This window comes from Tilletiopsis washingtonensis (assembly GCF_003144115.1).
Source record: "Tilletiopsis washingtonensis strain MCA 4186 unplaced genomic scaffold FA09scaffold_6, whole genome shotgun sequence".
Classification (NCBI taxonomy): Eukaryota; Fungi; Basidiomycota; class Exobasidiomycetes; order Entylomatales; genus Tilletiopsis; species Tilletiopsis washingtonensis.
The window spans coordinates 691759-719395 of NW_020312003.1; the positions used below are offsets into that span (position 1 = coordinate 691759).

A 27637-nucleotide genomic window follows, 5' to 3' on the forward strand; every position below is an offset into this window, starting at 1 on the left:
CTCTCCACGCCCTTCGTCTTTGAGCATGGCCACGCTTCTGTTCCAGCATCTACACCTTCCATGATGCCTCGCTTGTCGAGCGTCAAGAAGTCAAGGATGAAGGAGGCTGCGGTGAAACAACAGATCCGATTCTCCCTCGCCCGTCCTCGCAGTCGCCCTTCTCGCTCTAGCCCTCCCTCTCTCCATCCCATCACTGTCCCCCGTCGCCGTTTCCTCGCGCGTGTGCAACGTTCTGCAACGCCTTCTACAGACCCTTGTCGTAGTTGCCCTGTCTGTCAACGCGATGCGAGTGTCGTCAGCCATCTGCTTCTTGCTCCCTATATTCACTTCCAGCTCAATCCTCTCTTCTGGCCCGTCTTTCCCCGGTGGAGAACTCACGCATAGAAGCCCTGCAGCTGCGACACAATCTTCTCCAGCGCGTTCAGCCATGCCTCGAGCTCGCTCTCTACTCGCTCCGGCGGAGAGCCAAGCTTCTCGTAGAAGTCCTTGCGCCACGGACAGGCCTTCATTGCCAGCTGCGGGAGGTGAAGGCGAGTCAGCGTGAGAAGCAGATGGCTGAGGGTTCCAGGGCGTGGAGAGCGAGCTGGCAGAGTACGATCTGGCTGGAGCGCCAAAACCAGACGCTGCAAGCATCATGGGCAGCGCGAGGACGCGCGTGACCCTTCGCTCCTCACGTCCTACGATCCACTCTTCCATCATCCATCACCGCTCATCCGTGCCAGCGCGCTAGGACCCGATCGTGCCCCCGACGCGTCTCGTCGCTCTGCCCCTCCAACTCTCTGCCTCTCGCTCTCTCTCTCCATCCCGCAGCGCGCGGCAAAACTCACTCCGAATGCACCCTTGACGACAAAGTTGTGATACTTGCGCAGCGTGCCCTCGTATGCCTTGGTGAACGACACCGTCAGCTCCTCGCTCTTGTCCGTTTGCGAGCGACGCAGCGCTTGGGCTGTGAAGTCCAGGCCGCTGCGAGTGGCGAGAGCGAGAAACGCGTAAGCGTGGAGCGTGCGACGACACGAGACAGATGGACGGTCGTGATCTGCGCACGGATTGCGACTTGCCCTTGCCTGCGCCAAACACATGTGGACCCTATGATGTGCTTCCAGAGCTAGGTCTCCGTGCGCGGGGCTCCTGCGGGCCAGATCTGCCTCGGAGATTGTGCGCCTCGCCTCCTCGCATACCCCAGCTTGCTATCTTGCCATCCGCCGTCTTCCCCCCCCCCCCCCCCCTCCTCTACCCCCGCGCGCCTCAACAACTCACCGAAGCAGCCACATCAACCCCTCGGTCGCCACACGCTTCTTCTCGCCCGGCTTGCCCTCGTTGGCCACGAGGCGCTCGAGCGTGTTGCTCTCCATCGGCGAGGCCAGGAGACGGTCTCTGATCTTCTGAGCACGGCGAAGACGCAGAGGCGAGACGCGCGGAGTGGAGAGACGAGAGAGCGTAGGGAGCGCGTCAGCTCAAGCGGAAGAGCGCATGCAGGTGCGCGACAAGAGCGCGCCGAGAAGGTTGCCTTGCCGCATGGCAATCATGCAGCAGCGTGCTGTGCGCTCGGTAGCCATCATGCTGCGAGCGTGCACCCGACTATCGTGCTGAGCCTGCGCTTCCCGACTCGCGAGCGACGACGCCGCGTCTGCTGTGCTCGCCCTCTCTACGTCTGGCCCCCGCGCCCAGCCTCGTCACGTCGGCCCTGCCGATGGCCCATGCACCCTGCATCTCTCGCCTGATCGCGACGCACCTTGACGTTCCCGCGCATGTCGTTCTGCACAATGGCAAACGCCGAGCTGCCGAGCAGGTCGAAGAGCTTGACGAGGCCCTCGGTGGCCTCGAGGAAGGCCGACGTGTCGACGCCCTCGTCGGTGAGGGGCACGTCGGCATAGGACTGATGCCGCGCAGAAGGGTCAGCGGTGGAAGAGGCGGAATGCAAGAAAGGAGACGCACCTTCTTGACGGTGTCGAAGTAGGTCGTCATGATGCCTGCGCTCCGTTCTTGTTGCGTGAATGTGGTGATGAGGCAAGGTGCGAGGCGGCGCGAGGGGCGGGAAGCGAAGCGCGAAAGGGGCTCGTGCGCGCAGCGTGCGCTTCTGTTGCTCCCGCGCCGCCACCGCCACGCGCCAGCACGCCGCGCGCGCCTGGACCGCCTCATCAGCGCGTCTGCTCGCGCAAGACAGCTCTGCGCGGCGTTTGGATGCAGCACGAGCATCTCGGCATCAGCTTGTGCAGAGCGCGCAAGAGCAGCCGAGGCTCGGGCCTGGCATGCGCCAAGCTGAAGCGCTGTTGGCTGCCCGTCCCCGCACTCAGCCCCGCGGCGGCGTCACGTGCGCGGCGTCCATAGCATGTCCCACGCTGCTCGCTCGCTCTCGGGCCGGCGTCGAGCGACATGCGACGGACGTGCGCGCCGGCGCCGTCTTTGCCTCCTCCCCTCCATCTCTCCCACCTGCAGCACCCGCACGCACACTCACCATGCCGCCCGTCGTGCAGCAGCCCGGCGCGCCTCAGCAGACGCTGTTCCAGAAGCGTGCGTTGGCCTGCCCTGTCCCTCTCTCTCTCTCTCTCTCTCTCTCTCTCTCTCCTGCTGACGCTTGTGCTGGCAGTGTCGATGGGCGCAGCAATGGGCACCGGCGTGGGCCTCTGCATCGGCTTCATTGGCGGCGCCTTCCAGATCCTGCGGTGAGTGCAGCAGCGAGCAGGATGGCAGTGAGGAGCGGCGTTGACACGCTTGCTCTCTACCTCCTCTTCTCGCGACGTTCTGCATCTCGTCGCTCGCTCTCGCCTCCTCTCTCTCTATCCTCGCTCGACGCCTCTCTACTCTCTCACGCGCCTCTCTGCTCTTCTCACTCTCGCCCTCGCGCTCTTCGCTACACCCTCGTCATCGCTCGCTGCGCTCCCATCGGGAACAGCGCCGGTCCAGGCCCGCGCGGCACCCTGGCGACGCTGGGACAGTTTATGGGCACGAGTGCTGCCACGTTTGGGTGAGTTCGCATGCCGGCTGCATGAAGGACGGGTCAACCTGGAAGGGTTAGGAGTGAAGAGGGAGGAAGAAGGCGCGATCGGGCGGTAGGGCGGTGAAGCAAGAGAGCGCTGCAGAGGAGCAGAGAGGTGCAGGCATGGAGCGGCATGGCCAGTGGCTCTGAGCACAGGCACAGAGTAGTCGTGTCAAGAGCTGCGAGGACAGATAAGCAGACCACGCAGCTTGGGCCGAACATGACTCGCCCGTCGAGCGCTGTGCCAAGCAGCCCATGTGCGGCATGGAGAGCTGCATCAGGGAGCACAGGGGGCATGCTCTCTCGATGCTGGGAGCGAGACTGCAGACATGAGAGGAGAGAGCGCCAGGCTGCATCCCGACGGGCAGGGACAAGCCTAGGTGATATGCCAGCCCATAGCGTCGAGCCATCGCTTGGGCTCGTGTCTTGAGCTCGTCGCTGCCCGGCCTTGCACAGCACATCTTGCGCTTCTATCGGAGCGTCATGCGGGCGACTTCTTCTCCCTTCGTCGCTTCGGCACCTCGCTCGTCACTGATTCCCCCGCATCCAGCTTCTTCATGTCAATCGGCACAGTGATCCGCACCGACTCTTCACATGCGCTCGAGGCACGGGCATACACCGCAGCGTCGCGGCCTATGCTGTTGCGTCCGGAGGTGAGGGCGCATCTGCGGCGGAGGGAGGAGGAGTGAAGGGGTGCGCATGCGCGTGAAGGAGGGAGAAGAGGAATGGCATTGAGGTCTTCTCTTTCAGTTTGCGCGGCGGCGGGGTGAGTGAGCTGGAGAGGAGATACGGGCACTGAGGAATGGCAGAGCGATGAGCGCTACACTCGCGGCAAAGAGCGCTCGTTGCTCGCTAGCAGTGCGCGCAATGAGTGTATTGGTCTGCCGTGAACGGGGGCAGCGGGCACGGGACCGTTGTGTGGTGTGGATGTGTGGGACTAGCGAGACGAGATGGTAAGTGAAGATGCTGGTGACGAGATGAGGAGGGGAGGCAATGAACGTGTATGAGGAGGCGAGGTCGCGATGCGGAGCAGTGTCAAGTTGGTAGCGCCGCGAGGCCCTTGAGGCTGCGAAATGCGCTGAGCAGCGCCTTAGAGCAGCGCAGCGACAGCCAGGCAGACAGCGAGAGCAGCGACGCCGGCACTCGAGGCGCTGAATGCCGATGCAGCGTTTGTGCCGCTCTGCGTCGCGCTGGGCGCCGAGCCGCTCGACGAGCGACTCGAGGCACCTCCGCTGCTGCTTCCCGCCGCCGTCGAGCTCGACGCCGGCGCAGCGCTTCCGCTTCCGCTCGAGCTCGGCGCCGCAGCTCCCGGTGCAGTCGCAGCCGTCGGCGCGTACGTGTTCGTCTCGCCGCTGCCCTGACCGAACACGGTGGACGTCGGTGCGCCCGAGATGGGAGACGTAGCGAATGCGACGTTCTGAGGCGTGCTGCTGTTGCTCGTGATGAGAATGACGTCGGTGTAGGATTGGATCGCTGCGTTGTCCACAGACGATGCGCGCATCGTGTCTGCGCATCACCGTCAGCCGCAGCATCGGCGCAGAGAAGCAAAGGACTACGCACAGTTTCCCTCCCATCCACTCGGCACGATGAACGAGAAGCGTCCGCACGTCTTGCCGTCGACGACGACGCCGATGCCGTAGCCCGAGTCGCAGTAGCCGTTCTGCGACGTGCCCGGCACAGTGGCGATGTGGTGTGCGAGCGTGGAGCCGGCGTCGGACATGAGGTCCAGCGCCACATCGCCCGATGGCGGGTTGAGCCAGTTGGCGGTGAGAGAAGATCCAGCCTGGAGAGGGTGTGAGCATGGGTCGAAGAGACGGAGTGCGACAAGGAACATCAAGATGCGCCCCAAGCGGCGATTGAGAATCACGTTGCCATGCGGCATGCTGCTTTTGTCTAAGACTCTCGCCGCGCCACTTGTGCCGCCATCGCCTGCTTCATCCCTTCCGACGGAGCTCCTTCTTGTGCTCCCTCAGTCTGCTCGGCCTGCTTTGGCCCTGTCCGCTCCACCGCCCCCTAGCCAACGCTCCTGGCATGGTTGCAGGCGCAGAGTCGAGCAGCACGCACGGGCCTCTACGTCTCAAGCCGAGGCCGATGCGTCTCCTCTTGCGCCTCCCACTGGCGTGCTTTGCCGCCTCCGGATCCTTGTTACCATCTTCACCTGGAGTGCGCCTCATCGCCGCTGCCGCTGGATGCGTGCGAACTGGCGTCACTCCACTCTCTTGCACCGCTTCCCTCGCCTCGCCGGGGCGCCCCGCTCTTCCAGATGTCGCGACACGTCGCCCCACTCACCTGCACCGTCACGGCACACTGATAGAAGTCGCATGCCGGCTCGTTGAGATACAGCGGCTGTGTATGCGAGGCGATCTGCTGTCAGTCTTCTGCTTGCTGCCTTACCTCCCTTGCGCTGCGGCGGCGCGAAAAGCAACGCACCGAGGCAGTGTCCTGCGTCTGACGCGGCTTGAGCGCCTGCGCAACACGGTCGGGCACGAGCGCGGCTTGTGCGGCTGACGCGCCGACGGCGAGGAGAAGGAGAGAGGAGCGCATGGCGGAGCGGCTGCTGCTGCTGAAGGAGAAGAGGGAGACGCGAAGGGTGGTGGTGGTGAGAAGACAAGCCCCTCTCTCTCCTGCGGCGAGGATTGGTCAGAGTGAGGCCCCTCGAGCCACTCCACCTCGAGGCGCAACTCCGCAGCCGCCGGCATCCCGACGCCGCCGCCGGCACGCCGCGGCTCGAGCGGCGCGCGTTTGCAATTTCAGCCGCGTGGGGTGAGCTTCTCGAACGAGCCCTTTGGCGCTCTCGGCCGCTCAGCGAGGAGCCGCGCCGAGCCGCACTCCTGCGCCCTTTTCCTCTCGCTCTTCGGCGCAAGAAAGGGGCCGTGCCTCACGGCGCTCGAAGGTGGCTTGACGAGGGGCAACTCGAGGCGCGCGGCGGTGAGAAGGAGCTTCGGCGCGCAGCGTGCATGATGCTCCCGCGCGAGAAGCTTTACGCGTGTCGCGTGCTCTCTACGCGCTCGAAGGCCGTGCACCTTTCCTTCCTTCACCTCTTCTCTCGCGCCATGTGCAAGCACATCCTCAACGCCCAAGTCTCCATCCGCGCTCCGTGCTGTCGGAAATTCTTCGATTGCCCACAATGCCACGCTGAGAGTTCGGCGAAGGAAGACGGGCACCAGCTGCGCCCGACGACGGAGCTGGCCATGCTCTGCAAGAAGTGCAGACGCGCATTCCGCGTGGATCTGGAGCGCGCCGAGGAGGCGGACAACTACTGTCCGCATTGCGATAACTGCTATGTGAGTGGGCAAGCGGAGAGCGAGAGAGCGAGAGAGGAGGAAAGAGAAGGGGTAAGGGGCAGAGGCAAGAGCAGGGCGAGCGAGTGTTGAAGAAGGCGCTGTAGGACGCTAGCGCCCAGGCAGACAGCAGAGGCGGCGAGGCTTGACGCAGGAGTGAGGCGGCGTAGCTATGAGGCTGCAGCGTCGACAAGGGGTCTGGGCGGAGAAAGCTGGGCTGAGGAGCAGGCTGGACGAAGCGAGAATGTCGCCAGGGAGTGGAGGTGCACTCAGACGCTACCTGAGCGCAAGAGCAGGACACTTTGCTTCGCGCAGAGCCGTGGTGCTCGCAAGCGTGTTCGAGTCGCACTTGAGGCGGGAGCTGGCATCGTCTCTGCGCTCGCGCGGCCCGTCATGCATGGCTTCCTCGGCGATGACTGCTCAGGTGCTGCCGAGCAGCGGACGCGGGCAGTCGGCTGCGACAGTGAGCGCTCTCGACCGGAGCTCTGCGCATAAACCACGCGGCGCTGTGCCGCTCTCGGCTCGAAGCTGGTCTCTGCGCAGCTCAGATGCGACATCACGCCAAGAGCTGCCGAGCTCTTTGCGCTGGAAAGGGAGGCCTCGATGGACTGCGCGTCGCTCGCCGCTCCTTCTCAATGGCTGTCTGACTGAGCCTCTTGGCGATTGCAGGTGATCGAAGCAAAGACTCCGGCGCCAATGCTGGGTATTGAAGGAGAAGACGCAAGGATGGACAATCGGTGAGTGTCTTGTGTCTCAGTCCCTCTCTCCTCCGTTCCGCTTCGTCTCTTCCGTCTCGCGGCCCTGTCGCGCTCGCAGCCTCGCTCACATCGCTCTCGCAGCATGCTGAAAGACGACCGCCTCTACGACCCGCGCCGCGACTTCCACGCGCGCGAAAAGGCCGCGCAGGAGTCGGAGCGGCTGGACGCGGGCGGCGTGGCTGCGGCGCTGCAGCAGCGCGCGCGGGAAGTGGGGAGGCCGAACATTGAGGGACTGGATGGTGCGGGAGGCGGAGTGGAGGGAGGCGTGGTGAATGACGAGGAGCTCGATTGGAGCATGTAGAAAGATAAGAGAGGAAGCGAAATGATACCCCGATGTTGCAGCATTTGACGCGAGCAGCGCGAGCAGGATGGCGTTGAGGGAGAGCCCCGCACCTCGAGCTGGCCGGCCACGCTGTCTCGCTGTAAGCTGGCGTTGGCAAAGTGTGCAGCAGACAAGCACCTGACGAGCCGGCAGAGCATGCGCAGAAGCACCGCCTGTCATTTCCGCGATGTTCCGCCCCGTGGCTGGGCGCGCGGCGGGCGCACGTCGCATCGCCGCTCTCGGCGCCGGCTCTCGGCGTGCCTGCCGCTCCCACACCACCACCACCACCACCACCACACCTCTTCCCCCACACATCTCGCCCACCATGGCCTCCAAAGTCCGCCAGACGTTCCGCCAGACGTTCATGAAGAACTGGTGCGTGGCGCAGCGCGATGCAGCGGGCGTGCTGAAGGGCAGAACGCGGACAGCGTAGAGCGCAGAGCGCAGAGGGCCGAGCGGCGAGCGGGCGGCGACGGCGACTGGCGGGCAGCAGGTGCGATGGCGCAAGCGACGACAGGTGTGCGCTACGAGGCACATGTGTCGACCCTGCCTCTGGAGCATCGTAGCTGTGCCTTGCGCGCCGCCGCACCGCCTCTGAGCAGCGACGCACCAGCGTCTCTTGGCACGCCCTGCTTGCCTTGACTGTGCAATAGCGATAGGGCGATGGCGACGCCCGAGCCGTGTGGCGACCAAGGTCTCTTGCCTGTGCAGGCGATTCTCGACGACACCGAGCAGGTCCATCTTCTCTCTCAACTCCCCTCTGACCTCGCCTCGCTTCTTCGCCCTACTAGGTACTCGCCCGAGGTGCTGCCCATTGTCGCCGTCACGGGCGTGGCAGCCGTCGGTGCCGGCTGGTACATCTCGCGCCTCGCACGCGGCCCGGATGTGGTGTGGGACCGCAAGAACAACCCGCAGCCCTGGAACGTGAGTGTGCAGGCGTGGCGATGGAGCGGCGCCGTGATGTGCAAAGGCGCGCAATGAAACGGTGATTGCGTGTCACGCCATGTGTGCTGATCCCTTCTCCCTCGCTCCGCAGAACGGTACGCAGCTTGAGCTCAGCAACGCGCCGAAAGGCGGCGGTGCGCAGTGTACTGACCGCTCTTCACTCGCAGTCACGCCGGGCACCAACACCAAGATGATGTCGGTCAACGTGAGTTTGCCTGCGCCTTTCGTCCCTCACATCCCTGCTAATCCTTCTTGCACGTCCACAGCAAGAGTTCGGTAAGCCGTTGCCTTCGCGCTCTCGCGCCGCTTGAGCGCATTGCTGATGTGAATTGTGCTCTCCCTCGCAGAGCGCAAGTACAAGCGCGACCGTCTCTAAGCCATTCGCCGGCGACGACCACGCTTTGGCTCATCGATCGTCCGAGTCGAGGAGATGGGGAACTGCGTTTGAATGAGGAGATGGGAGGGCCGCTTGCGCGCACCACATGCGGCGTGGGGAATGGCATCGCGTCTCTTTGCTGCTGCCTGCGCGGGTGAGAAAGACGGAGGGAGGACTCAGGCGAGTGCGGTCGGCTTGGAAGGAGAAGGATGCTGGAGAGTGGATTGGGCCATGGTCGTCGCCAGGACAGAAGGACAGAAGAGCGGCGCGTGCTGTGAAGATGGAGGAGCGCTGCACGGAGAGACAGCGGGATGTTGCCCTGACTCGCGCCGGCCATCTTCACACGTCGAGGCGCTTCATTGATCTGGCTGAAGGCATGCGCATGAGAACGGCCGGCGAGCACGAGAGAGGCGCATGAGGACGAGCTGCTTGCTCAAGGTGCGCATTCCGACCGGCACCGTGACTGTGCGGCGCGCGTTGTCCGAGCTGTTGCGCACGAAAAGAGCAGAGCCGTGGTGGCTGTAACGGCGGCCCGGGAAGACGTCAAGTAGCGTGAGGTTGGCCAGGTTGTGCGGCGCAGCTGCAGCCAGTGCGGCGACGGCGACGGCGACATCGGGCCGTGCGCAGCTTCTTGCTGGCGCTGTCGGCGGACGAGCCGGAGCGCTTGGCGGGCACTTGCTGTGGCGCTGCGGCAGCTACGGCCGGGGCGGCGACGGCGACGGCGACGGCGCCGACAGAGTGCTGGGTGATCGGCGCCTGCGCCGCCTGCGCGATGCGCAGCGCCACAGCGGCTGGGAGCGGCGGCAGCGTCAAGGCGGCCAGCCAGCACCGTAGCAACAGTGGCAAGCGTCGTGCTGACCGTAAGGCAAAGAGTGAACGTGAGGGGGGATCGGGCTGCAAGCGCAAGTGGGGAGACGGTGTGCTGGTTAAAGGGACAGCAAGAGATGGAGCAGGTAACAACTTCCACATGTGGAATGTCAATACAGAGAGCTTCTGCAGGCTGGACAGTATCTTGTGGCACTCAGCAATGTTGTTGTGGCTGCCCTGTAGGCATCCAACCAGGGTGCTGTTGAGGAAGGCTTGTTTGGAAGAGAGAAGCTGGGTTAGGGTGATTTAGGGAGAGATCACAGGAGGAGGGGCAGTGGGGGCAGGTGCAGCAGGTGCAGAAGGGTACTGCCTTGCCGCACAGTTTGCACTCATGCGCATGGATCAGTGTGCAGCTGTAAGCCAGCCACTTGCTGCAGCGCAGAGCAAAGAGAGGTGAACTGCATGGGACAAGCCACACATGCTCTCTCTTGAGTGGAACACAAGTTGGTAAAGGGCAAGGGGTAGGAGTCATGTAATGCAAAGCACTGCAACTTGCTGCTGCTCTCCTTGTCCATGTTTGACATGCCGTCAGGAGGTGCTGGCCAGCTGTGCACATGATTGATGCGCACAAGACAAACTGCAGCTGTTGGGGCAACTGCTCTTCTGCAGCTTTTGAGCAAGTAGAAGAGAGGAAGGTAGAAGGCAGCATACAGGCCCTCCTGCAAACAGAGGATGTGCATGTAGGAGCTGGTCAACTGGTCAGACATCTATGTGCTGCAGCTGAGCAGAATGCCCTCCATGCCCTTCAGGTTGGAGCGGAGCTGTGTAGCAAGATATGGCTGCTATGTCCCCTCTCACTACTTGAAGGGAGGAAGCAGCAGGTTGAAGCCTGCATCAAGCACCCAACAAGGGCTGAGTGCCTGAAGCGGCACAGAAGGAGATGCACATCATTGCAAAGAATAGACTGACCAGCCCATTGCAAAGCTGGCCAGGCTCAAGCTCAGCTGTGAGGTGCAGCCAGCAACTGAGCATGCGCAGCAGCATGGTGATGCTGAAGCTGGCCTGCTTGAGGCTGCCTTTGCAGATGAAGAGGGGCAGAAGCATTGCCTGGTGAGTGACTGCAATGACAAGAGCAACAAGGTTCTTGTGCACAGTCTCTGCTGCCTGCACAGAGGCAGCAAACGCTGTTCCATACCACCAGGTCTAGACACAGGTGCAGGGTGTCCTACTTCAACACAAGTATAGCACCTGTAGGGAGCTCTGTTCTCTGGTGCGTGAGGGCGCTTGGGAGGGGTGAATACAGAGACCTGAGAAGACAGGCTATCTGCTGGCTGTGTCATATCTACCCTCTGCTTCCAGGCAGCTAAGCAATTGGCCTGATGGCCAGGCACATCCAACTTTGCCTCCTTGCCTCCTCTTGACTACGCCACTGGTGAGAGGATCTACTACCCTGGCCTTTTCTTTCTGATGTTCAGCGCCAAGATTGATCCGCTGTGCTTTGACAACCTCAGCAAGATAGACTGTGGGTCAATGTTGGAGGAATGAGTGTCCAGCTGATTCAAGTGATGGCAGCTGCAGCGCTGCAGGCCATCACTGACACTTCTTGTGCACAAGGCTGGATTGTTCTTGACCTCTCTCTTTGCACCTTCTCTGCATCACAACTGACCAAGGACAAAATCAAGATTGTGCGCTGCTGGCAGCTAGCCAATGGCAGACTTCAAGCACCTCTGCTTCAAATCTTTCTTTTACCTTTCTTACACAAGCTACTGGTGCAGGATGGATGGCTCAGCGCAAAATTGCTTGCCTCAAGCAGGAGAAGCAGGAGTAGGCATTGTTGTTATGGCTTGGCAGCTTCTGGACCTCCTCCTGATTGTCAGTCTTCTTGCTGTTGCGCCACATCTGCCTAGCTACTTACTGCGTCTCTTCAAGCTTGTCTCCTCAGCATTATGGCACATGCCCATGCCACGCCCACACCCACGTCTGCGCCAACACTGTAAGCTCAATATCATCATGTTCAACAAGATTGCCAATGTTGTCATTCTTCTGTGCTACCAGCCTCACTGCTTGCATCTCCACTGTTCTAAAGAGCAGTCCAATGCTCAAACCCTGGGACTTCCCAAGCGCAGAGCTGCCTAGCAGTCTCCTGCGCTTGTAAAGCAAGCTTCAGGCTGTAGACTTTCATGCCAAGCTTGCCCTTACGCTCAGGCACATGCAACTTTGCTTCCTCTTGACTATGTTTACTTCTGGCATGGGTGCAGAAACTTGCGCACCCAAATAGCAGGCAAGAAGCTTGTGGTTGCCGTTGCTGTGGTTGTTGTTGCTGTTGGGGATGCAAGGCAGGCCAAATAGCTGAGCAAAACCCGCAGGTGTGTCAAACAGCGGGTGGATGCCGTACAGACCTACAGACATGAAAGTAGTGGAGGCGCTGGAGCTGCTTGACTGGGCAGAACTTGTAGAGCATTGCACGCAGGCCTGGTCTCCTAGCAACTGCAGACCAAAAAAGGGCAGCATGATCACAGACTGGGAGCAGCGCCAGAGCATCTCAGGCAGCATTGCAGAATGCTGAGGACATGTGCAAGGGAGGCCACAATGTGTGCAGCAGTCACAAGGCCGCTACAGCATGCTGCTACTGGTGGCTGTGCTGCTGCATTGCACTCATTGGATGCAACAGGCATCACATACCTGCATCATCAAGAAGAGGCAGAGAAGATGGTGTGAAGCAGTCTGTGGGTAGGCGGCCAGCAGGTGCCAGCACTTTGTCCTGCATCAAGAGTGCCTGACATTAGAGCTCTGAAACTGCATGCATTCAGTGCGCCTGCAGGAGGAGGTGTGTGGCACTTGATTGCTTCAATAGACATGTTGGTCTGAGGTCTGCATCACTCAGATGTGAGCCTGTACATGGCTGGCAGATCAGGCTGCACACCTGCAGCTGCACTGGCAAGATTGGCTGGGGACAGGCTGCTTGAAGGGGCTCTCAAGGCAACTGCTGCAATCAAGGTGGCACCCTCAACGTTGGCCGCCCTGGGGCTTGCAGCGAGCAAGGGCAGGGACATCTTTGGCCCAGCTCAAAACACTGGCAAGGCAGGTGCGGTGCATATGTCAGGGCTCACACAAGCGTGTAGCCTCATCAGCTGCATCCTTGGAACAGTATGCTGCGCTGCAGCCGTAGTAGACTCAATGCCAGCACCTTCTGGCACTGCCCTAGCCCCTGCATCAAACAACAACACTGCAACCAATGCTGCAGCTGTCAAGATCTTGGCCATTCATGCCGTGCTGCTCCTTCTGCACATCACTATGGCCCTGGCACTTAGTGTACCATGGTGCAATGCCACTCTGGCAGTTATACATGCTCTGTGGCGCCGTGTGACCTCCTCAAACACATTCCTGTATGTCTGGCACATCAATTTGCTTGGAAACCTTGAAGGCCTGACAGTGTGCCTGAGCCTCTATGATGCTGGCTGGCGCGCAGGAGGCTTGTATGCCTGCCAAGGCTCCTGCGCTGACAGGGCATGCAGCACGCACAAGTGCCATGCAGAGGATGCGCTGTGCCCTCCTACCTCATCCCCATCCCTGCCCCCTCCCAATGCATTGTTGGGGCAAGGTAGCTGCTGCTGCTGCAGCACTCAGCCATTACAGCCACAGAATCCTCATGAGTCAGCTTGCCAGCATGACCCCAGCTGAGGTCAAGCATGAGCAGGCTTGGATCAGTGAGCGCAAAAAGCTTGTCAACAACATGCTGGAGGCACCATGCAAGCATCATGTTGACATGCACTGCACGCAGAAGGCCTTCCACAGCTACTTCTGCACCATCAAAGGCCGCTTGCTGCAGACACACTTGCACCTCATCAACAAGCGGCATCTTGCAATGCTCATGACCAGTTACCTGCACTGGTGTGTCAAACATGCCAAGGGCTGTGGCAACAGCTCCACTGGCGCCTGGCGCTTTGGACAGATCTGCATGCAGCTCAAAGAGTACATCATTGAGTGAGAGCAAGCCAGCCAGGGGGTTGACTTGCGCACACTTGGCACTAGGAGCTATGAAGAAATTTTCTTGCAGCCAAGATTCCAGGAGCATGGCTGGCATCACATCTGGGGGTGACGTCAGGCAGGGCATGCAGACAGAGTGACCCCAGGCCACCTACCCTTGGGCCACATCCACTTTTGGGTTCTCCAGGCAGCAGCAGGCAAAGGCGCTGAATACGCTCCTCTGGATTGTAGGCACCTGGCTTTTTCTCCCACTTGCGCTCCTGCACTTGCAGGTCAATGGCCATGCACAAACCCTTGTCCTCCTGCGCAGCCAAGTCACCTGCCATGCCCTGGCCCTGGTTGTTGTTGGAGTACACCGGCGCCAGCAAGGACAAGCGCATGGCCCCAACGGGCAATGACGCCGTGAGCAGCACAGCTCAGCCAGCATTGCAGGGACAAGGGCCGTGCAGGGCTGGCGGGTGCACTGTGCACTGTGCAGAGTGCATCCTGGTGCTGGGCAAGGGATACTGCCATGATGCTGGCAGTAAGGCTTGAGTGTGGTGTGGTGGCAGGAGGAGCCCTGCAAGCGCGCCACTGCAGGCCTGGGTGCGGCTACGCGTGCGCAGGTGCATGACAGCAACTTGCAGCGCCTCCTGCGCCGCAGGTTGCCTCTTAGGCCAGGACCTGCGCGGTGCAGAGCCTCCCTTCCCACCACCACCACCCAAATTACCCCTGCGGCATTGCCCCTCAACAGCCCCTCCACCCTTCTGCTACAGCCACTCCTCCCTCTGCCAGCATGTTGCCGCCATCTGCCGGTGCACCTGCCTGCTTGGAGCCCGCCATCTTGCCATTGCTGTTAGCTGACCCGCCTGCCAGCTGTCTTTCAGACCCTATCCATGTGCTGGGCTCACAGATGGACCAGCTGCGCAGCTTGTTGCCGGCACCGGCAGTGGCTCCATTGCCAGCACCTGGTCCGTCTGTCTGCCACGGCCGCGCTCACTGCAAGACGCAACGCAGCAATCTGCCCACCAAGGCAGCAGCACCCAAGCAGGCCCGCACCAGCTGCTGCGGCGTGCAAAACCAGCTGGCTCTTGTTGACAAGCGTGCCTGCGCACTCCTGCCCTCATTGGACCTAGCAGCGCCGTTGTCTGACACTCTGCAGCCCAGACTGGTGCCGCCTTGCCCCAGCGCCAAGGCAACGCGCAGCGTCACTGCTGCGGCATTGCGCAGCAGAGTTGGCATTGCGCAGCTTGCTGCTGGCGCGCGCCTGCGTTGCAGTTCTGCCTGGCACAGCCGCAGCGCCCAGCACTGCTGGTCTGTCTGCCGCTGCGTCTGCCAGCAGAGCGGCAGCTGGCCCCATTGTGCTCAACACGGTGCACACAAGGGTGTTCTCCACACAGGCAACACCACCACTTTCATGATTGCCCTCTGGCACCACAACGGCAGCAATGTCCAGCTCTTCCAGTGCCGCATTCATTGCTCCCAGCTCATAAGCAAGAACACCGGTTTGGGCTGCACACAAAGAGCAATGGCAAGATATCCAAGTCAAGCATGCAGCGCTCCCTCTCCACCAAGGCTTGCTCTGCCGTCCTTGCTGCGCTTGTTGCCATGCAGAACCCGCCAACCATTCTTGGCTTTGCCGCCATTGTTGCCCCAGCGGACCTTGAGCGCATCCTGCTTGATGTTGGCCTGGTAAAAGCAGTGCCAGTGGGTCCAGTGCCTGCTGTGAGCGGTGCCAGCCCAGCAGCACCGCCAGCAGCGCTTGCAAATGCTCCCATGGGCCACTACCAGCAGCTGCAGCTTGAACGCATCAACATGCTTGAGGCGCAGCGCAAGGCTCTGCTGCAGCTCCCCAATGGTGTTGTCACGCTGTACTACGCTGGCAGCACAACGTGCAGCGCCGCTCTGCGTGCACACAGCAACTGTAGAGCCGCTGCTTGCACCGCAAAGAAGGACAAGAGCGCAACACAGACGGTCAAGGGATTCTATGCTGCTGGAAGCACTGATGACCGGCTTGTTGCGCTGCCCCTTGTTGCCAACAACAGCTTTGGCGTGCACCTCCTCAATTGCATTGCCACCTGCTTCATGCTGATAGGTTGATGCCTCAATGCTAAGGAGGGAGGGAACTTTGTTGCCCATTGCCATGCACACTATCCGCCAAGCCCCAACCTCCTGCAGTTGCTGCCAGCTGGGACCAACTCACGCACTGTTTGTCTTGTTGTTGTCATGGAGGACAGTGATGCCAAGTATGGATGTGCTGCTCTGCGCTCAAATGTCTCAAGATCAAGCGCTGAGGGCTTCCCAATGTCCACAACTGGTGCGTCTTTGTGAAGGACGCTCCCAGCAACATAGGATACATGCAGAGCAAGGTTCAGCACGTAGGAGCGCACTATGCTTGACTTCTGAAGCGCACAGCAGACTGGTGGGACAGGAATGGCAAAATTGGCTACTGTATGATGCCACACAAAGTGGCAGCCTATGAGCTGTAAGCTACAGGCTTCCAGGCAGGCTGATGTAGAGGAAGATGCTCTACAGCGTGGGATGTGTTGGCAGGGCAGCAATCAAAGCTTGACACTGTTCACTGCAGATGATGTGGGGCTGTTAGTCATGAGTGCCTGCAGGGGGTCAGCGCAAGCAGGTGAATGTCATTGGTGGCCACACTCACCTGGATTTGCAGCAGCCCAAGCAGACCAAGCAGTGCAAGACAAAGCAAGTCTGTGTGGTGGTAGACTGTCCAAAAGATGGAGTCCCACCAGTCCAGAGGCAGGAAGAGCCAGTTGGGCAGCTGCTTAGAATCAAACATGGCCTTGTACGTGTTGCTGACAAGGGAGACCTCAATTGCAAGACTGGGTGCATATGCTGGCTGGATGGGAGGCTGCTCTGCAGCGGCTGCCTGCTGCTTGACAGTCTGCATGTTGAGATTGGCCATGCTGGCGGCATTGTGGCACAGGCGGCGCGGCACAGCGTTGAGGATGGACAGACAAGACGCTGTACCTGCGCCAATGACAGATGGAGGTGTCAGACTTGCAAAAGAGAAAGGAGGGCTGGCGCACAAGAAGAGATGGCCGCACCTGCACCAATAATGGAGACAACACGCGTGATGGTGCAGGGCTGGCGCATGAGAAGAGATGGCTGCACCTGCGCAAATGACAGAGACAACACGCGTGATGGTGCAGGGCTGGCGCACAAGAAGAGATGACCGTGCCTGCGTTGACAAAGCGCGTGATGGTGCAGGGCTGTTGCACAAGGAGAGACGACCGCACCTGCGCCAACAAAGCGCGTGATGGTGGTGGAGAAGAGAAGAGGAAGTAGAGCTGGCACGCAGGATGAGATTGCTGCGCCGCAGGTGGCGGAGATTGGCTGGCGCGCGAGAGCAACGCTCCTGTGCAAGCGGGCAATTTTCCCACAGGGTTGCTTGGATGGCCGCCAAAACCAAGCAACGTCACGTGACCAAAAGGCGAGCGGGCTGCAATTTTGTCACGTGCCAGCCGCCGCACGGGCGCGCGCGCAGGCGCCTGCACCTGTTGCCCGGCGCCGCGCCGCCTGCTCCTGCTTCTCTACCACATCACCCCTGCGCGCAACTTGTTGCGCCCGGCACGCTTCTCTATCACATATACTACACCTCCAACTGTCACGTGGCGTGCAGCGCGCAGCACAGGTGAGCAGGGCCGTCCTGCCCTCCCTTCCCCCCTGAGGTGTGATCACCGCTGACTCAAGGCAGCCCAGCCCTGCAATGTCTTTGCTTTGCGCAGTGCAGGACAAGCTGGAAGCCAGCAAGCCGCTGCCCAACCCGCTGCCGCACTGCCTGCTCATCCAGCCTGCGGGCAACAAGTATGCTGCCCTTGTCTTTGCATGCAAGGACCTGTGCACAATGTGCTTTGTCTCCTGCCCATCTGCTGTCCTCACTGCGTTAGGCATTGGGCTCAAGGTCAACACCGCATGGGCCAGTGCCTATGTCGCAGGCTACAAGGGGCGCTGCAGCTTTGCACCTTGCTCCAAGCCCAATACAGACTCTGCCTGGCCCAGCCAAAGGGGAGGGGGAAGCAGAAGAAGAAGAGCAAAGAAGCGCCTGGAGCGCCCTCTGAAGGGCCATCAAGCGCTTCAAAGATGCCTGGGAAGAGCAGGGGCAAACTTGGGTTCACAGCAGAGCATATGCAGGGAGAACAAGCTTCCCCTGCCTTCTTGAAGTGGGCCTACATGGACTTGCTTGAGCACCTTGTCACTGTGGTCAAGTTCTTACACCCTCTTGTGAGGAAGGAACTTGAGAAGTTACCACTCACCAATCATCCTGCTCAATTGTATGTTACAGGCAGGGGCACAACTCTGCAGGCATTGCCTGAGTGGCTGTGTGTTACACAAACCCAGCAATTGCCACATGCAGAGGTCAGCGCCTGCTGCACTTGCCTCTGTGGCAGTAGCAGCAGATTGACATGCTCAGGCAAAGCAAGGGTGCCATTGTGAAGCTGTTTGATAATGCTGTCCTGCCCAATGTGCCTCTCCAGCATAAGTTGAGCTCACACGGCAGCTGAAGCAAAGGAAGGATGCCTTTGCAGCTCTGCGCAGAGAGACACATCACACTGAGGTGCTCTGCAAAGGCTCCAATTTTGCTGCTACTGTGCAAGGCTATGCAACTGGACCACATGACAACATGCACAACTACTGCCTCACCATCCTTCTCAAGGTTGGCAAGATACTCTTCATACTGCAGACACATATCTGCAAGCCAAATAAAGACAACTGCATTGGCATCTCTGGAGCAGAAATGTGCATGTACATAGGGCCTGGCCACATCCTCTTCTTTGATTCATGTCTCTATCACTGCACAAATGCTTCTCAACTCCCTGCTGGCAGCAGAATGCTGCTGGGCAGCATCCTACTTGATGCACAGCTTCTTCACCAACACTGCTGCACTGAGGTCCAACTGTGTGGAGTTTGGTGGCAGTCATGTCTGCAGCACTTTGGCAAAGATGCTGTCTTGGTTCTTCCTCTGCTGGCCATAGCTCAGCGTGCCTGTGAGTAAGAGTGCAGCAAGGTTGTGTCTTCCTGACTCAGGCCAACATGGAGCACTTGCATCATGGGCCTGCGCGCAGCGCAGAATAGCTGTGTGCGTGGCATGCAACGTGGGTCAAAGGAAGCCAATCTGTGCAGAGAGTTGATCTTGTTGTTGATGTGCAGCATCAGTGCAGTTTCCACCCTGTAGAAGCGCACTTAGACCTGGTTGATTGTCTTGGGTGACAGCTGCAGCACACTTCCAGGCACAAAGAGCTTGCTGCTGTTGCTGTTGACAAGCTGTTTGTACCAGAGCACAGGGTTGTACCACAACCAGCCCTGGCTGCCCTGGCGCCTCCTGCAGCGCTTGCGCCTGGCAGTGGCAGTACTAATGGCAAAGCGGCTTGTGCATTGTCCAGGACGCCGCCTGAGAAGAGCATCAGGGTGGCTCATAGGAATGTGGCTGCAGCCAGGCCCTGCACTGACTCAACTGGCAGGTGCATTGGCTACTCTGACTCTTGGGAAGCCTGCTTGAGCATTTCTACCACATGGGATATCCAAGGCTAGCAGGCGCCACTATCCTGCTGTCTGCAAATCAGAAAGCAAGCAGCTTGCTCAGAAATGTGGGCAGTGATGCACATGCCTGCCAAGCAGCCGGTGCGCACCCACCTGCACGCTCATGACCCTGGCATAATTCAAAGGCCTTGATGTTCACGCATTCCTTGTAGTTGTTGCAGCCCATTGCAGTCTTTGCAGCCTTGCACTCCTTGCAGCACCTGATACTGCATGCAAGCAGGCTCCCAATCCAGGGGCGGTAGTCTTGAGCGCTTAAGCACACAGGGTGCCGCCTTGCAGCATGGTAGCGCCTCACCCACATGTGCCTGTTCTGGCAGGCTCAATGATTAGGCTTGGCAGCAATGCTGTTGTTTTGTCACATGTCTTGAGCTGGGGCAGGGCTACAAAGCCGTCCTGAGGACCAGAGATTGGCAGAAATGTGCCTCTTTGCCTTGGCAGAGTGGCCAAAGCCAGGACACACAACGGGATAAGCGCAATGGGACAGATTCTGCAGACTCTGCAGCTGTTCAGCCCAGGAGGTTTGCACTCCTGACATGGGAGAACAGACGCTGCTAGTCCCTACAACTGGCTTATCCCCTTCTGGAGTAACAGGTGGACCCATAGAGAAGGAAGAGCAACGGCGCTTGCATTGCCTTTGAAGCATGAGGACCCTCTGCCTCTGACCCTGCAAGAGCAGGTCAGAACTGTAGAGGTGACAGGCAATCTCTCCCTGCTGTACACAACATGCGTCAGCATTGTGTCCCAAGTCATAGTCTGCAATGCAGTCAGAAATCACTTCCAGTTTGGCATTCTGCAAGACCAGCTGAAGCTGAAGGACCTCCTGGCTTTGGCAGGTTGGTGGGTGAAGCTTGCAAGCATTGCCAATTTAGATGCATAGTGGGAACCAGGCAACAAGGTGAAGCGCAAGGAGACTGTTGCCAGACCAGCGCCACCCAACACACCTGGCTTTGACTTCAGCTACAGCTTGGATGAGGAAGAAGCAGACATGCTGTCTGTTTTGAGCGCAAGTTAGGTTATTCTTGCTTAAGTGAGTGCACTGCAAAGACCAACACCGCACAACTGCGCTGATGTGTTGCAGTGTAAGACGTTGACATGCTGCTGCCAGAAGTCCAGGGCATGCAGATTGTGCTTGTCTAGATGGGCATGCAGCTCAATGACAGCAGTGAGTGGTAGTTTCAGCCTGATGTAAGGCTTGCAGGCCCACACAAGCAAAGTGTCAGTCTTCTTTGTCAACAAGCTTGGAGCCATCTACAAGACCTTTGCGGATATCTGCTGGCAAGAGGAATTATTGCTGGCCATGCCATCAACTTTATTGATGCTGTTGTGGGCATGCAGTATTTGTGTACTCTGGTGTCAATGCATGGGTCCTTGTTCACCATATTCTGAGTCTAAATTTTATTGAGCTTGCTGCACAGGGGCGCACAAAATTTGAGGTGCGCAACGCCAAAGACAGGACCCTTGCCGGCGCAGCCAACCATTGGGCCCCAGCGCAAGGGAGTGTAGGTGCCACTTGCCAGGATGAACTGCTGCTGCGCCATGCGACCTGAGGCAATGATGAAGGTTGGGCAGATTGCCTGGATCACCTTGCGCAGCATGGCATGCGCCGTGCGTGAGACAGGAGACATTGGAGCCGGAGGAGGGCAGCAAGTTCCCTCATGTTCACGGCCAGAATTTTGAGACTGGCCTGCACCGCATGGAAGTGAGGGCAACCACAGATGCAGCCACGGCAGCATCCACCAGACACATAAAGGGTGGGCATCAAGCTGCACTGCTTCTCCCATCTGTCTGCCCCACTCCTGCAGATCTCCCACACCTTGCGCGCTACGCTCAGACCTGTCTTGCAGGTCTTGGTCTTGATGCCTTTCATGATCTCAAAAACAGGTTGTCTTGTACACAGACGCTGCGGCTGTGCGTGCGCGGCGTCACCAAGGGCCAAGGGCATTGGATGCTGTGGCTGTGCGTGCGCGGCGTCACTGAGCCATGCTGGGCGGGCAGGAAGGGTGTGCTGCTGGAAGTGGCAACAATTGGGAGCCATGTTTGTAGCATGGCAGGCAGGAAGGGTGTGCTCCTGGAAGTGGCAATGATTGGGAGCCATGATGTCTGAAGTGCAGCAGGAGGGAGCAAGCTTGAGAGGCAAGACAAGAGGCTGTAGGTGGCAAAGCTGTGCAGGAGCGCCTTGGCTGAGAGAGAGAACACGCAAGAGAGAGAGAGAGAGAGAGAGAGAGAGAGAGAGCAGGTCCCAAACGTTGGCAGAGAGAAAGAGATAAGATTGTCACTGTACACTGCAAGAAGCAGCCGCACATTGGCCTTGATGTAGAGGCAGGAGTTGCTGTGGCTGCGTACAAAGCCGTTGGCAACAAGTAGCTTGTCCAGCGCGCGTTACCAGTAGGTTGCGCTGGGCTTGAGACCGTAGAGGGGGGACAGGATCTTGCAGATGTTGCCGGCGTTGCCTTGTTTGTAGCCCTTTGGCTGCTTCATGAAGACCTTGTTGTTTGGGTCCTTGTTGCTGTGCAGGTAGGCGTTGTTGACATTGGCCTGCTTGAGGTGCCACATCAGGTTGTAGCCTGCAATGGCAAGCAGAAGGCGGATTGTTGTGAACTTGACCACGGGCGCAAAGGATATGGCGTAGTCAATGCCAGGCTGCTGGCCAAAGCCCTGAGCCACAAGCCGGACCTTGAAGCGCAGCACTTTGCCATTGGGGCCCAGCTTGCGCTTGTAGACCTATTTTGAGCCAATCACGTGGCAAGATGTTGCCAAGCTGGGCACAACCTTCCAGGTGCAAGCGCCCTTGAGCGCTACAATCTTGGCGTCCATTCCTGCGCGCCGCTGGACCGCGTTGGGCAAAGCCATTGCTTTGTTGTACGTCTTGGGGTTGTTGCACAAGCGCGTGATGGCCAGACCCATGGGGTAGCTGGCACCAGGGAAGTTGAACAGCAACTTGTGCGGGCAAGAGCTCAAGTTGAGGCACACTTGCAGGTAGGCCGTGTACTCTGCAGAGTAGGAGACATATTCCTTGGGCAGGTACAGCAACAAGGGCTTGCGCATGCGCGCAGAGTAACGCATGCCGGTCTTGGCCTGCGGCTGCGCAGGCACGGCGGCCTCAGGCTCTGTGGTCTTGGGCACAGCGCCATGGGGTGTGGCCAAGGCCGCAGGCATGGGCACCTTGAGGAACCATACAAGAGGGTTTCATAATGCAGTGCCCCCTGCAGCTCCTTGCTGGACATCTTGGTGATCATCTGCTGCATGCAGCTGTAGCATGAATTGGCTGTTGTAAATGGCTTCTGCACATGTGCTGCCTCACTGCTTCTCTGCAGCCTTGCTCTGATTGCTGCTCTCTGTGTGTGTGCAGCCCTGTTGCCTGCTGACTTGCCATTGCTGATCTTTTGCATGGAGACCTTCTGCCTTTTTGAGCACCCAAAAAGCATTGGTGGGCATTGTTGGTGCCAAGACAAGCATCAGCTGCCTCCACAGGATCAATTGGCTCTGGCTGCTCAAAGCAAAGGTAGAGCTGGCAGTCCATCAGAAGCACCAACAAAGCTTTGCCCTTGTAGTGAGCTCAAGTAGTCACCCAGATGCAATTCCAGAAAGCGAATGTGGGCATGCCAGCCTCACCCAATTGCATTGCGCGCGGGGCCAAGTCTTTGCCAATGACAACAAAGCAGCTCTTTACAAGCTTGCTAGCAGTGCTGGGTGATGCAGGCCCCACAAGCTGCTCTTCTCTTTTTTGGTGCGCTCAATTGGATTTGTTCTTTGCCAGCAGATCATGATACTCTGTTGCAGTCTGTCTGACACCCCCCCACGCCTGTTGGAGTTTGTTACAGCTGACTGTCAGGATGATTGCCTTGAGCTGGGCCAGGAGAGCTTGCTCAAACCGCTGAGTTGCGTTTGCCTCCTCTCCCAGCTTGTGCATGGCGCTGCAGATGGGGCCCAAGGCCTACATCAGCAGCGCAAAGCCCGGCTGGGCCACACTGGCAGCTTCTGTGTTCACAAGGCTGTAATAGACGCTCTGCAGCTCCCTTCTGATCTGTTGCAGCTCAGGGAGCTGCTTCAGCCAGGTGGTACAACAACAAGACACAACCGCGCCTGGCGTGTTTGTTGGGGCGCTCCACAAGCAGCTCTGCTTCCTTGTGCTGCACCTGGTGCAGGAGAAGATGCCAGGCAGCATGATGGCCATGCACATTGCAGCATCTTTGGGCATGCGCAGCCCTTGCACAGAGTGTTGGGCTTGATGGGGCGGGGCTTGAAGCGCAGCCTGGCGTCCTCAAGCTCATCAGGTAGGAAGTTTGATGCTTGCTGCATGTTGTTGCAGAAAACTGCTTGGCATGTAGAGATGCTGCTTGGTGTTGTACAGGAGCATGTAGCCGCACTCAAAACAGCATTGGTTTTCTTGGCAAGCCAAGACTACCTCAGACCATCTACAGTCTGAAGGGAGATCCTGGCCCAGCGTACACTGCAAAGAAGGGCCACTCATGCAGATAGCAATGGTAAGCCTTGCCAAGCTCACGCTGCTGCGCCTTGTCAAGCTCACGCTGCCCCATGACCACAATGGCGGCTAGGAGAGGAGGGGAAGAGAGCAGAGTAGAGAAGGAGTGGCTGCGGCAAAGAGCAACTGCGCACCCAAGAGTGGCAAGCAGCGCCGACTCTGCTCCTCTCCCTACTGCAGCAGTACACTGGAGACTTGTGTAATGCAATGACATTCTCTCCCTACATCTTGCGCTTGACTTTGCCCTTGTTTGCAGCCACAAGCGCCTTGCTGCCATCCTCATGCGCAGCCATGCGGCAGCTCTTGGGGCATTGGATCTTGCCCTACTTGCCAGCAACAACAACAAAGCTGCTGCCATCTGCATGGCCTATGCGTCCATCATCAAGCATCTTGCAGGCTCTCAGTGGCCTGCAAGCTGGCTTGCCATTCACTGCCTGCAACCTTTGATCATTGGCAAACTCAATTGGCGCAAGATGACCATTCACTGGTTGACGCGCAAGCACACAAGCGCAGCTGACAAGCAGAAGAACGCTTGCAGAACACGCAATTACTTGCAGTCATGTGGTACATGTTTGCCTTGTCCTTGTGCTTGAGCAGCTCCTTTGCAACGCGCAGCTTGTATGCAATCTCCTTCTCGCAGGCATGCTGCTTGCTTGGGGTCAGGTTCTCAACCAGAGGCTGGCCTGCACTTGAGAGTATGGAGGATCCAGAGGAGGTGCTAGCAAGGCCGCAGCTACCGCTGGGCCAGTTGGCCATGTTGTGATTGGGCACAAAGCACGTAACGCATGCAGAAGCTATGCTGCCAGCTTGGGCACCCGCAACTTGGAGCAGTTCAAAACATTGCACAGGACTGCAAGCGCTGCCAGGCAGCTGTCTGAGAGCAAAGTCTGTGCAAGGCCATTGCTGTTGTCCTCAATGAGACCAAATGGGCATGCTGCAGCAGCTGCAGGCTGTGCCTTGAGGTGCGCTGATGCTGCACCATTCAGCCTACTGTAGCATGCTGTCAGCACTGCTGCACACCATTCAGATCAATGCCTACTTGCCATTGCTACCTTCCTGTCAATCAGGTTGATAGGCTTGGTGTTGACAGCGTCTGGCTAATGCAAAGCAACAGTTTCTGAGAAGAACCTTGACTTTGACTTTGAGCAAAGACTGAGGTAGAGTGGTGTGGACAAGGCCTTGTGGCCATCTATGCTTCACACCAAGGTGCACAGGCATGCAGCATGCTACTGTGTCTGCTTCCCAGCCTGTTGGGGAGAATGACCCCTATGACACAGACTATACCAACTTGTCAATGGCATAGTGCTCACGCCTATAGACAGCTTTGAGCATCTTGGTAGACTTGGTTGTTGTTGCGTGGCAATAGCTGTGCAGAGGGTGGGCAGAATTAGCCCAGTCTAACCAGCATGGCGCCTTGCTTGTGAGCCACAGATGCGCTTTAGTGTGCTGAGGACTGAGCATTCTGTGTGAGTACAGAGGAGAGGAGGAGGAGGAGACAGTGGCTGTGTGGGAGATGGAGCATTGCTGCAGAGCTCCTCGCATTGATTGACAGCCCATCTTGCAGCGCCTGGAGGCTGTGCACATGCTAGCGCCAGCAGGCAACACATGCCTGGTCTGACTGAGATTTCCTGCAGCTTGTACAGCGCGAGCATCGCAGAAATGCAACGAATAGCCAAGCTTGGCAGCAAGCAAGCTGCCTGCAAAGTCGCCCTTTGTGCCAGCACAATGTTGTCCAAGGTACAGGACAAGCATAAGCCAGTCTAACAGGCTGCCTCTTGCCTGTGCCGCTAAGCCAGCATGAGACTGGTGTGTACTAGCCCTACAAATCTGCAGAAACTGTGCTATGGCTGCGCTACACTGCCCCAAAATGTCTCAGGCATGGTTCATGTCCTGAATGCACTTGGCAGCCAGGTCAAGGTCAAGATGCGCCAGTGGATGCAATTATGATGCAGCTGCACCACCTGCAATGACATAGAGCTGTGTGACAAAGATGAGGAGCCAAAGCTGTGCAAGAAGGCGCAGCCATTGCTTCTGGTGCAAGCAAAAACTGTCTGCGCATGAGTCAGGTTGCTGCACATGAGAAATTTTGCTTGACAAAGGTTGCTGCTGATCCAGGGTTATGTGAACCAATTGCAAAAGAGGACATTGCTCTAGGAGCACACTTGAGGATCATGCTCTGATGAGGGTTGTCTGCATTGCAAGCAAGGACTGCACCACAGAGCTGATCTCTCATTGTGCAGGCATTCTGTTGTGGTGCGCCTGCAGAAGATGCTCCAGCAGCGCCCCAAATGTTGAGGCGTGCAATGCTTTACAGCTACAGCATAGCGCCGGTTGCTTCATCATGCGTACAACTTGCCTCTGGTTCATGAAAGAGCCCAACAGGCTGCAGTGAGATCTGCTGCCTAACCCACTTCATGGCACTTGCAAAGTCATTGCCTTGGTCCACCCTGCACCCCCTTTTCTCTTCCTTCCTTGCACCACTACCTTCTTGCCACCCCCTCCCTCCCCTTATTTTTTGCATGCGCGTCTTGTCAAGGCAAGAGTATCACATGATTTGTCTTGCTGAGCAGCATGGCCAGCTGCTTTGCCAGTGATGCGGTCTTGCCAGCTGCTTTGCGCTGCGGTCTTCCAGCTGCTTTGCGCTGCTCTTGCCAGCTGCTTTGCGCTGCCACATATGTTGTCTGACTCCACCTGTGCCGCCTTGTCCCTTAGATGACCTTGCTCATTCCCTTGTGCAAGGAGCTGGTGGTCCTTGCCAAGCTCAGCGCCAAGAACTGCTCCAGATGGATCAAGGCACTGACGCAAGATTGCTGCGCGCGCTACAATGTGCTTCTTGCAAAGGCCTGCCCAATGGCCAACCAGGACCACGGCACTGTGGCTTGTGTGCTTCTCTGCGGCAACTTTAACGCTCTGGACGGCAAGGGCGTCTAGGGCTGATCTTTCCTCCTGTATTGCTCTCTCTTGTAACCATTGAAACAAAGGTTTGATTGCCGCCTTGAGCGCTGTGGGTTGAGCTCCTTGTTGGTGCTGCTGCGGCTGCTGCTGGCTGCATACACCTGCGCCACAGTGTGCCAGCGCAGCTCTGCCTTGCTCTGATGCACAAGCAGAGCATTGACAACAAGCTAGGACAGGTGCGGCAGCAAGGCCTTCCCACGCAGCTCTTGCTGCAGAGCATTGCACAGCGCATTTGGCAGCCGCTTGTCCTTGCCAACCTCATCCATGGGTGGTGGGTTGGTGCAGGGCAGTATCCTTCACGCGCTCAACACCTTGCTGAGCAAAACAAGGCATGTGACCAACTGCACATGGGCCAGAAGATCAGCAACAACACCAAGCTGTGCAAGCACCATAAGCAGCTGCAGGCCAAGGTCAACAACTGCCAGTGCACATTGCTGAGGCAGTTGTTGCAGCTGGCTACTGAGGCCAACACAGGCTGAAGAAGGAGAGAGAAAGAAGCTTGTGCAATGCAGCGTCTTTTTGCCTCATGCCTTACCTCCAGCGTCTCTGTTGCAGTGACTGTCCCAGCTGAGGGACTCTGCTTGCGCTGCACTGCCCTTGCCAGCACCTGCGTGGTTGCACATACGCCTCCTCACTGCCTTCACGCTCAAACAAGCCATTGCCAACTCCAAGAGCACGCACATGCACATGCTGTGGTAGCGCATTGTGGCTACATACAGGGACACTGCAGAAGAGACCAATGAGTTCCTTGAGTGCTGTCCACGGCTGCAGGACAGTGAGCAGGTGCTGCTCATTCAACCATGCGCGTTTGTCAATACCCAGTGTTGCCTGCTGCTGCAGCTCAATGCACAGCTGCAGAGCGCCAGAGAGTAAGCAATCCTGCCAGACTGGAGCTCCCTCCCCCTTTTGCTCACACATCATCTGCAGCAAGCTGACAGTGCTGAGAGACAAATGTGCCAGCAGCAGACCAGCAGAGCAGGGCAGGGCATTGAGGTGCAACATCCTGCAGGGAAGCACAGGGACAATGCATAATGCCAGTTGCAACAAGGTTGGCATGGTGAGCAAGGCAATGTGGTGGTGGTGACAAGCGCCAGTGCTGCAGCAACCAGTGCTTGGGCAAGCAGGGGGCAAGTCTTGTGCGCCGCAGCGGCTGCCCATGCGCACCAAGCAGGCAGCCCACCAGTCTTGCTTCTGCCTGGGCC

At 58.6% G+C, this 27637-nt stretch overlaps 6 protein-coding genes across 6 annotated transcripts; 3 read left to right on the plus strand and 3 right to left on the minus strand.

Annotated features, from left to right (window-relative positions):
* Positions 1-107: 107 nt before the first annotated feature.
* FA09DRAFT_328882 (glycolipid transfer protein) lies at positions 108-2019 on the minus strand. The gene is made up of 6 exons (XM_025741955.1): positions 1936-2019; positions 1733-1876; positions 1258-1382; positions 828-963; positions 379-515; positions 108-272 (listed from the first exon to the last, which is right to left on the minus strand). The coding sequence occupies exons 1-6, from the start codon at positions 1963-1965 to the stop codon at positions 245-247; spliced, it is 600 nt and encodes a 199-aa protein (XP_025599782.1). The 5' UTR covers positions 1966-2019; the 3' UTR covers positions 108-244.
* A 437-nt stretch (positions 2020-2456) lies between these two features.
* FA09DRAFT_295599 (hypothetical protein) lies at positions 2457-3666 on the plus strand (the record flags this gene model as incomplete). Its single annotated transcript, XM_025740128.1, has 4 exons — positions 2457-2511; positions 2588-2663; positions 2894-2965; positions 3528-3666. 4 exons carry the CDS (start codon positions 2457-2459, stop codon positions 3664-3666), a joined length of 342 nt encoding a protein of 113 aa, XP_025599783.1.
* A 26-nt stretch (positions 3667-3692) lies between these two features.
* On the minus strand, positions 3693-5547 carry FA09DRAFT_328886 (hypothetical protein). Its single transcript, XM_025741956.1, has 4 exons — positions 5408-5547; positions 5267-5323; positions 4538-4760; positions 3693-4483 (listed from the first exon to the last, which is right to left on the minus strand). Exons 1-4 carry the CDS (start codon positions 5519-5521, stop codon positions 4068-4070), a joined length of 810 nt encoding a protein of 269 aa, XP_025599784.1. The 5' UTR covers positions 5522-5547; the 3' UTR covers positions 3693-4067.
* Positions 5548-6030: 483 nt separating this feature from the next.
* Positions 6031-7317, plus strand: FA09DRAFT_295449 (hypothetical protein; the record flags this gene model as incomplete). The annotated part of the gene is made up of 3 exons (XM_025740123.1): positions 6031-6261; positions 6928-6995; positions 7098-7317. 3 exons carry the CDS (start codon positions 6031-6033, stop codon positions 7315-7317), a joined length of 519 nt encoding a protein of 172 aa, XP_025599785.1.
* A 296-nt stretch (positions 7318-7613) lies between these two features.
* Positions 7614-8687, plus strand: FA09DRAFT_328888 (hypothetical protein). Its single transcript, XM_025741957.1, has 5 exons — positions 7614-8262; positions 8320-8323; positions 8451-8488; positions 8550-8559; positions 8631-8687. The coding sequence occupies exons 1-5, from the start codon at positions 8002-8004 to the stop codon at positions 8657-8659; spliced, it is 342 nt and encodes a 113-aa protein (XP_025599786.1). The 5' UTR covers positions 7614-8001; the 3' UTR covers positions 8660-8687.
* Positions 8688-15993: 7306 nt separating this feature from the next.
* On the minus strand, positions 15994-16361 carry FA09DRAFT_324955 (hypothetical protein; the record flags this gene model as incomplete). Its single annotated transcript, XM_025741143.1, has 2 exons — positions 15994-16047; positions 16098-16361. The coding sequence occupies 2 exons, from the start codon at positions 16359-16361 to the stop codon at positions 15994-15996; spliced, it is 318 nt and encodes a 105-aa protein (XP_025599787.1).
* Positions 16362-27637: the final 11276 nt, after the last annotated feature.